Raw genomic sequence first — 10,735 nt, forward strand, 5'->3', positions numbered from 1 at the left:
GGCCAATTGTGCCTACGTCCCCGGGAGCGTTGAGCGGCTACCACTATATATTATTAGAGAATAAGGATTAGTGTTTTACTATTCTTCTCCTTGTTACATTAGGTCTACATAACATCAATATATATAGCCCTCTACCCCAACCCCTTTACATCAGCCCAAGCCCATAACTTGTATTGCTGTTATCTAGAGATATGAGTCATTGCACAACACACGATAAACATTTCACTGCTCTTTTGATTTATGTGGATGATCTTATCCTAGCTGGTGATGATATAATTGAAATCCAATCTGTCAAAACTCATCTTGATAGAGAATTCAAAATCAAAGACTTAGGATCTTTGAAATATTTCCTTGGCCTTGAGGTTGCAAGGTCCAAACTTGGGATTTCACTATGTCAAAGAAAATATGCCCTTGATTTACTCAAGGACACTGACTTTCTCACTTCTAAACCAGTCTGCACTCCCATGATCAAAGGTACCTCTCTGCATCAGGAGGATAGTAACTCATTCCATGATCCTGTTTTGTATAGGCAACTTGTGGGAAGATTACTTTATCTCACAAACACACGACCTGACCTTAGTTTTGCCATACAACAGCTTAGCCAATTCCTGGCTTCCCCTACCATCAATCATTATAAAGCCATGACCCGTGTCCTTAGATACATTAAAGGCACGGTTGGTCAGGGATTATTATATCCTACAAGTTCTAATTTGCAGATAAATGGGTTATCTGATTCTGATTGGGCCTCTTGCCTTGATACTAGGCGTTCATATCTGCATATTGTATGTACTTAGGAGATTCTTTGGTTTCTTGGAAATGCAAGAAGCAAAATACAGTTTCAAGATCTTCCTCTGAGGCTGAATATCGTGCTCTTGCAATTGCATCGTGTGAAATACAATGGCTTACTTTCTTGCTTGATGATTTTCATGTATTCTTTAAACAACCAGCTCTTTTATACTGTGATAGTGCCTCTGCTAGATACATTGCAGCCAATGTTGTGTTTCATGAACGCACAAAGCATATTGAGATTGATTGTCACATTGCTAGAGAAAGGTTACAAAACAAACTTTTTCACTTGTTACCTATTTCTACTGAGGAACAAGTTGCTGATCTTTTAACAAAACCTTTAGAACCTAAGCCTTTTTCGTATCTATTAAGCAAGCTTGGAGTGTTTAATCTATACTCTCCAGCTTGAGGAGGGGTATTGAATATATATATGTTTCTATTCTATTTCTCTTCTGTCTTTGTATGCATATGCCCTGTTGTTGGGTATGATGCACTTAGCCTTTTTTGCAGATTGATCGTGATTTCTTATGGACAAGAAAGCATGTATTGGAGGAGCTAAATTGGAGCAGAGCATATATTGGAGCAACTAAGAGCCTACTAAGAGCTTAAGGCAGTAGTGGTAACATTGGTGCAACTTAGTCCCGTTTTGTTGCATCAGCTATGTAGCATTCCTTGGGCCATATCCATTAGGCAGAGTTGTTAGTTTCAGTTTGATTTTAGCAGCAGAGTATTTCTCACATGTGTTAAATGTGATTAATGTGTTAGTTTGTTGTTAGTTAAGTTAGTTAGTTTGTTGCCTGTTTCTCAAGCAACTTGCTCACATTAGGATAAATAGATCCTTCCTTCTTTGTAATCATTCATCTAATACAATATATCATTTCTATACAACTCTTCTTTCATGAATTCCTTTAAAAGCTTTTATTGTTAAAATGGTAGAGCCATGCATAAATCTTGATAAAGCAAGAAAGAAATAATGAGAAAATTCATGAAAAGAAAGCTTCTTGATGAATCAAGAAATATGAGAGAAAATCATGAATGAGAAAATGAAAACTTTCTATATTGAATTGAGTTACGAGGAATAAGGGAATCTCCATTTATATACTACAATGTCTAACTAATATCTAACTAGTTAATCGATTAATTAAACTCTTAATCGATTAACGAAAACAATACTACAATTAACAAACTGAAATCAACTAACAACTTTAACAATATATGAATTTCATTCATTGAATGAATGAATTGAAAATTGAATTGATGAAATACAAAATTACATTGAATCCTTTATATAAAGAATGGAAAAACTAACCGCCTTAACAAAAACTAACTAACCTCAACTAAACCTTTTATTCTTAGAAGGTAATCACTAGAGTTAGAACTAACTCAATCATACAATCTCACATATTCACATACATTATTATTTACATGATATACAATATATTTCAATAGCAACCCTCAAGCTGGAGAGTGAAAATTCTGAACTCTCAGCTTGGAATTGATTTGAAGCAATAACAACGCTTAACCATCCATGGCAGAAGCTATATCATCAAACGCTTAACCATTCATAACAAAAGTTATATCTTTGCTTAACCACTATGGACAGAAGCTACTCATCCAATGCTTAACCATCCATGACATAAGTTATATCAGAGCTTAACCATCATAGACAGATCAGAATCTTGATCCTAATGAGATGCTTCAATGATGTGAGAACACACTATAATGATGTTGTGTGTTTGAGAGGGATAAGAAATAGAGTATGAATGATATGGATATAATTGGTGATAGGCAAGTAAAGTTTATAGTAATTTGAAAGACATGGATTTCTGAGATGAAACAACAAATGTGATATTTTCTCTAGCATTGATCACAACAAAGAATTATATCTTCAAGCCTCTTCCTTTAAATGAATTGTATCTTCCAAGTAAATGGTCCATGGTACCTTTGCTTTATGCTCATCGAATAGCCCAATGTTGGATCAAGTAGTTTGCAGCTGACAGCTACTACAAGAAGAACAACCGAAAGAACACAAGAAACTAGCTTTTATGACAACCACATTATCAATGCTTAATATGCTTCTTATTTCATCAAGACCCCTTTGGCCAATAATATTGCCAATCTTTTGTGCAAGAACCAACATTCTTCTTTCCATGACTAAAGTGGAGCAACTTCCAAGAAAAAAGTGAAATTAACAACTTTGATGTATGTTTATGTAATACCTTCTTGAACCTTCTTGAATGGTGCTCTATAGCATATGAAGCATTGCAACCTAGCTTCGTTCTTGGATGCAGATTGAATGCCTTGAGATGAAGAAGAAGAATCACCATGTTCTTTATTGTAAGGAGAATCATGATGATTCTTTGTTGAATCTTGCAAAGAAAGAATGATATGCGGAAGCGATAAAAAAATAATTTTGCTCTGATATCATATTAAGAATCAAGAGCAGAAACAAGATATGAATTTCATTCATTGAATGAATGAATTGATGAAATACAAAATTACATTGAATCCTTTATATAAAGAATGAAAAACTAACAACCTTAACAAAAACTAACTAACCCCAACTAACCATTTTATTTTTAGAAGCTAATCACTAGAGTTAGAACTAACTCAACCACACAATATCACATATTCACATACACTATTATTTTCTTGATATACAATATATTTCAACATTTATACTATCAATTCATCCATTTTTTCTCCATTTTTTCTCTTATATCAAACCTAAAGGGAACTTTAAAATGAAACGTTAGTAACCTCACTGGTGAGTGAATATAACAAAAAAATTTATAGACTAATTAGTTAGTAGTTAATAACATAAAGAAAACAATTTTTAATTCTCGTGGGTCTCCAAATTAAATAATATACAATACTTTGTATAATTAAATCAAACCAAAGGGGAATTTAGTTTAATTTCCCTTTTCTTAATATTAATATGCTCAATTAAGTTTGTAGTCACGAAAATTGTTTATGGCGTTAATCCATACCAAAATAACTTAATCCAAGTTCTTAAGATTTAAACATTTGAAAACAGTCTTCAACTTATTATACAAAAAAGAAAAAAGAATCAATCTATAGTGATGTTAATACCATGTTCCCAGGGTGACCCCAATGCACAAGCCAGCCAGGGAGATCGAATGACTTAACAACATCAACAAAAGGCTCAAACGCAGATGTCACCGCTCCAGCTGTCAATGTACATTTTTACTTGTTATCACATATTGGAAATGTTTATAAGAAATTGAAAATTTCAATTAAAAAGGAATATGTTTTTTTAGCAAACTTATTAAACTTTCTTAAAGATTGGTAGGTTAACATTCTCATTTTTTCATCTTATCTTCATCTTTTAGAAACTCAAATTTAATTGTATTTTTTTTTACAATTATACCTTTATTTATCTCATCATATTTAAGATTCATTAATTAACTTGTTCCCTTTCTTGAATTTTAATTAGAGGGGAAACAAATTAGATCATAGAAGTCGAGCCTATATAACTATAGCAGTCTGAGTTTGATTGTATATTTAAAAAAATTAAACCCTAAATCTGATTTGTTGAAAAGTTTGGTTGACTTGCAAGTCTATTTGAAAACTTTAAATAAGACAGCAAGTTTGCCCTTAAATAAACTTATGCTTTTATACAGGTTTAACTTTAACTTTAACAGTTAAAATATATCTTTTATATAATTTATATTAATATTTTATATAATAATATTATAGGTTTTGAAAATCCTTAGTCTATGTTATTTATTAAAAAAGTTCAGTTCAATTTGACTTGTTATTATAGGTTATGTAATAAATCACTAATAAAGAATCTAACTGCTTTCATCCCTAATTTTAACATAGATAGCTTAATTGTTAAATGAAAAGTTAATAGGAATATTTGGTATATTTAACATAGAAAATGATTAATGAGGTTAATTATGAGAAATAACATGTGGTATTTTTTTCAAAAAATAACAAATTTTCACCTTATTTAATTATATCCTATTACATGTGGCTAAATTAAACATCAGTCTTTGAAAAATAATAATAATGTGGAGTAAGTCTGTTCCTTTTTAATTGTCCTTATAGGAAAATAACTGTTCTTTTTTATTTATCGTAACTTCAATTATAGTATTTACATTCCTACTTTTTATATCTATACTATTAATAAAAGAAAAACATAAAATAATTACCCATCATGGTGTAATTTGTGTTTTCCTATTTTGCCCTTAATATCTTTTTATTTCTACCAAAAAGCCATATAATATTATTTTCTTATTTTATCCTTATTATCTTCTTATTGTGAATTTAAAAAATTGAATATTAGACCAATCGAATAAATTCAACCGTAAATTTAGCGCAAAAAATTATATTTAAATTTATAAAATACAACCTATACATTAGGCAATGACACATCATTACATTTCAACTTTTTTAAAATGAATAAAAAAAACAAAAAATAAAATATCACAAGTGTCAAATAATGATCGGGTGTGAGGAGATAATTTCTCTCCTCACACCAGGACATACATTATTCCCAAAAGAGAATGACAAAAAAAATTAATTAAGAAGAAGAAAATGGGTCATGTTAGAGTACCTCCAGGCAGAAGAGCAGCGGCATAGAGCAATGGCAATGGAGAGAAAGAGTGTAAGATAGTTTCACTGAATTCTACTTCTTTATCTTCCTTCACCATAAAACACTTTTGACCAATCACATTTCTTGTGTTTTGAGAAGCCAATGCAAAGGAATGGCGATAATGGGTTGTTGGGACCTGAAGGAAAGTTGGTGGTGATGAAGAAGAAGAAGAAGAAGATGATGATGGCAATAGAGTACAGTGTGGTGTTCTTGGAGCAACAGAGGAAGTAAAAATCATTGCCATTTAGTAAAGATAAAATGAAGATTGTTTTAGTGTTGGGAATGTGGTAGAAAAAATGAGGAAGGTTGAGACAGAGATAGAGTGGTATGTGGGATAATTGGAAAGGTGAGGAAAGAGACACGACTATGTGATGCAAGCCACCCAGTGCTCAATCCCTTTCCAGTTTCCACGTTGTTTTAACATCAACCACTTTCAACCCAAATCAATATTCTTATTTACGTCTTAAATACCACTTTAAATAGACAAAATGATGTTGATGAAAATGGGACTATAATACTTATCCAATAATATTCGTTAAAACTGGTTATACATATTAGTTTTTATTTAAATTTTATTTGTTATACTCATTGTTTTCATTTATAACTATAATTTTTTTATAAAAGTAACATAATTTGTATGAAAATGTTGTGAAAGATGTGGTCACTAAATTTATTTATACTTCTAAAATATAAACATGGTTTATTATTGAGTTACACATTTTGTTTTAACAATTAGTATAAATTAAAATATTTATCATATTCTTTATTAGTTTATCAATATTAATGTTAATAATGTTAATATAATATATATATATATATATACATCAAAACAGACGAAATCTCGTATTAAGTGTAATCAGATTAGATGGTTAAATTATTTAGTTACACCGAATGATTTTATATATAATTATAAATAAAATGCAAAATTTTATATAACTGTCAATTATGTATAATCGTACTGAAGTAACATCTCTTCATCCTTTTTCTGATCGAAGTAAAATACAATTTTGGAGTAGTATTTCATGTTTTAAAGAAATTATGTGAATTGTTCAGTTCACTTTCCGGGTTATTGCGATTCAACTTAGTTTAACACAGTCAGATATCATTGATTCAAAAATGTTTAATCCCTCATTCAATTAAGACTCTAAAATTATTTTTAAGTTTAGCCACAGGTCAAATCTCCTGGTCTTGTCAGGTTCTCATAATATTGGTTATGACCAATTTTCTCATATCTAATTTTTGAACAAATTTATGTACATATGCACATTAGTTGAAGCATTTAATTGGCGGGTACTCTCATATCGCATGTGGTATTTTCAATATTTACTATTTTCACATCGTCCAATTCTCAAATATCTGGAGATCCTTGGAATTTGTATTGTCAAATAACAGAGAAAATTAAATCAACTTTTTTTTGGAAAATAGCATAAAACTGCACTGAGAAGAAGTCTATGAAATTAATCACATGACCTATCACGGCTAAAAATGGCGTGGTTGTTGGGAATGTTATCCAAAAATAAAAGGAGTTGGTAGTGGTGGTGAACAAAGGAAAATAACAAAATTGTAAGAAAAATATTAAAGGTGAATAATGGGGTTGGTATATGTACAAGATGGCAACAAAAGGTGATTTCTTTTCTTTTGGAAAAAGATTAAAGGTGAATAACTGAGTTGGCATATGTACAAGATTAAAGTTGATTTTTTTATGATGGAACTAGGAATGAACATAGTTGAGCTGAGTTAAGACTTGTCTCTTACCCAGTTGTAAATGTTGGTTGAGTTATTTTTTGAATCCAGAGTTGGCCCTAGACACGAAGTTAACTCGACACTAAATGTCGACAAGATCAACCTTTAAACTTGTACTCGACTCTAGACCCGATTAAATATAAATCATACTCATTTTAGATAAAGTTTTCTCAATATTATTTATTATTATCATTATGTTATTTGACATATAAGATGATATATGTATATATATATACATATATATTATCAATCATGTATATATGATGAATTATTAGAGAATTAATGATATTTTAGATAAAAATGTGTCATTACTCTATACATATTTGAATAGAGACACATACAAATATGACGTGAGTAACCATAGCACAGTTTAGGTTGGGTCATGTTTGGCCACTACTCGGCCTTAAATACTAAGTGAGTCTAATTTTTGAATTCGAACCTAACCCTAGACCCGATGAGACCCAACCCTATTCGAGGTCGATCATGATCGGGCATACAGAGTGATAAAGGGGACTATTTAGCTCAATAAAAAACAATAGCATCCCTACAAAAAAGATTAAGATATTGTAAAAGTGAAAATAAATCCCCATCCATTAAAATATATGTGAATCCCATATACAAGGACTCTCATAAAGCTAATAAAATTTATATAGTCAACATACCCCTTTACAACTTTATAACTAAGGGAAAAGTCTATAAAAACCCCTTATACTTTTCTCATCACCCTTTCATTTACTCACTTTCATTTTTTATCTCTCCAATCTTTTCAAATCCAACTGTCCATAATATTATATCTTAAAAACCACCTATACTTATGTCATCACCCTTTCATTTACCCAGTCTCATTTTTTATCTCTCTAATTCTATTTACTCCGCCTCTCTCATCATCGTGAAAAAAATGCTATATGTTTTATTCTCCATTGTCAAATCCAAATCCAATCTATCATTTTCAAATTTGTTCTATTCCTCTATTGTCAAACTCAAATCCAATCTATTCCTCATTAGCAGTACAAGTTGAATAGCTTTCTCATTATCGTGCCACTATCCTTGCATTCTCAAATGCCACTATCCTTTCTCATTGACATATTTTTTTATGAGTACTCTCTTTTCCTTTATCTCCTAAAATTTACTTGATATTTTTCTACATAACTTTTCCGCTGCCACTAACTTTGTAAATTGCAGAAAAATATGTCATAGATTTAAGACAACTAATTCATCCCCCTCTTAGTTGTCATCCCAGTCTTACAATTGGCACCGAATATTTTTCTTAGTAAATTATTCTCAAATCAGATCCTGTATCTAAATGGCATCAAGATCATTTCTAGGAGAAGGTTCCAACATCAATCGCCTCCAAGTTTTATTGGAGAATGCTATGACTTCTGGAAAATCAGAATGAGAATCTTTATAGAATCTCAAGATCTGGATATTTTGAATGTGATTGAGGAAGGACCTTATGAACCATTCACTGTAATTAATGGTGTAAGGGAAGTGAAGCCAAAATCCTCATGGAATGACGAAGACAAAAAGAAGGTGCAACACAATCTCAAGGCAACAAACACCCTCACGTTAGCACTTGGCATTTATCAATTCTTTAGAGTATCAAGCTACAAATCTGCTAAAGAAATGTTGGATAATGTAGAGACCACACATGAAGGAACTGAGGAAATCAAAAGGTCGAGAATCAATACTCTCTCCCAGGAATACGAAATGTTTCGTATGAAGCCTGGAGATAAAATATTAGATCTCCAAAACAAATTTTTACTCACCTTACAAATCATCTTATTGCACTTGGAAAAATATTATCAAATAGTGACTTGAACTTAAAAGTTCTGAGATCACTCACCAGAACATGGCAACCAAAAGTAACAGCCATTTCTGAAAAGAAAAGTTTATCAAAAATGTCCTTGGCTGCTTTATTTGGTAAATTGCAGGAACACGAATTGGAATTCAGCCAACTTGAACAACATGAAGAGCAAGAAAATAAGAAGAAACATATCTCTCACAAAGCAAAGGCAGATAGATATGAGTCATTAGGAGATGAATCAGAAGAGGAAGAGATGAAAGACATAAGTCTTTTTGTAAAGAAGTTCAGAAAGTTCCTTAAAAGGAACAAATGCGCTAAAACTGGACAAATGAAGAAATTCACCAAGAATAATGTCGCCTCCACTTCAAACCAAAACTTCACATGTTTTGAATATGGTAAGCATGGTCACATGAAGATGGATTGTCCAAATCTGAAAAAGAATCCTTCAAAGGAACTGGACGAAGAGCCTTCATAGCTTGGAAAGATAATAATACCAGTTCTGCCTCTAAACCAGAAAATGAAGAACAAGTTCATCTCTCACTAATGGCATCTCATCACTCTGATGATGAAGAGGTAAATGAAACTAACATATTTTCTTCTTCTAAATTACAAGTTGCATTTAATGACTTACATGATGAATATGTCAAACTCTCTAAATTAATTTTAAAACTAAAAATTGAGTAAGAAATATTCAGAAATAAACCATCATCTTCTTCATTTCAAAACTACATTACTCTTGAAAAGAAAGTTTCAACATTAAGTCTTGAACTTAATAAATTCGACAAGAGTAGCAAAAATCTGGACAAAATAATTAAAGATCAGAGACATTCTGCAGACCGAAGAGGTCTTGGCTATTCTAACAACCATGTTTCTAAGAAACAAAATATCCCAACAAAAATAAACATTCAGAAACAAAGTATCCATGCATTTATTTGTAGTAGCAACAAATCTAGGATACATAAGCATCATCTCATATGCACTTATTGTAAGAACCATGGGTATACATCAAATACTTGCATGATTAGGAAATACGGTGTGCCCTTAGGTCACTATAGATGAGTTGAGAAATGTGATAACCATATAGGACCCAAAGAAAATTGGGTACCTAATATTACTTAACCTGTTTTGCAGGATAATATGAGAGTCGTTTGCAATCCATGGTACTTGGATAGCGGCTGCTCAAAATACATGATGACAACAAAGATAAGTTATTTGTCCTTACCCCAAGGGACAAAGGCTATGTTACATATGGTGACAACAAAAAAGGAAAAATACTTGGAGTTGGTAGAATCGGTAAGCTACCTTCAACAACTATAGAAGGAGTATTGTATGTTGAGGGACTCAAGCACAACTTGTTGAGCATAAGTCAACTACGTGACAAAGGATATCATGTGGCATTCTTTCCTAATAAGTGCATCATGGAAAGTAAGGATTCTAATAACTCTAAACTAATTGGTAAGAGGATAAATAATATATATATATGATTGATTTAGATTCTTCTATACCAATAAAATGTTTAGTTGCTAATAATAATCATGATGCATGGCTTTGACATAGGAGAATTGCTCATATTCATATAGATCATTTGAATAAACTAATTAAGAAATATTTCGTTCTTGGTTAACCCAAAATGAAGTTTGTTAAAGACAAACTATGTAGTGCTTGTCAAATAGGTAAATAAACAAAAATTTCTTTCAACCCTAAGCATATGGTTTCTTCCGATAGAACATCATAGTTACTACACAAGGACTTATTTGGCCCCTAAAGGACCAAAAGTTATG

General features: G+C 31.4%; 1 protein-coding gene across 1 annotated transcript in view; it reads right to left on the reverse strand.

The window, feature by feature from the left end:
• LOC109347596 overlaps positions 1-5,802 on the reverse strand; it is a 25,604-nt gene extending 19,802 nt beyond the window's left edge. The window contains exons 1-2 of the mRNA XM_019587526.1: positions 5,369-5,802; positions 3,880-3,977 (exon numbers count right to left, since the gene is read on the reverse strand). Coding sequence (XP_019443071.1) covers positions 3,880-3,977; positions 5,369-5,651 — 381 coding nt within the window. The 5' untranslated portion in view covers positions 5,652-5,802. The remainder of the gene's footprint in view (positions 1-3,879; positions 3,978-5,368) is intronic.

The sequence above is a fragment of the Lupinus angustifolius genome, chromosome LG05 (genome assembly GCF_001865875.1).
Source record: "Lupinus angustifolius cultivar Tanjil chromosome LG05, LupAngTanjil_v1.0, whole genome shotgun sequence".
In the NCBI taxonomy this organism is placed as follows: domain Eukaryota; kingdom Viridiplantae; phylum Streptophyta; class Magnoliopsida; order Fabales; family Fabaceae; genus Lupinus; species Lupinus angustifolius.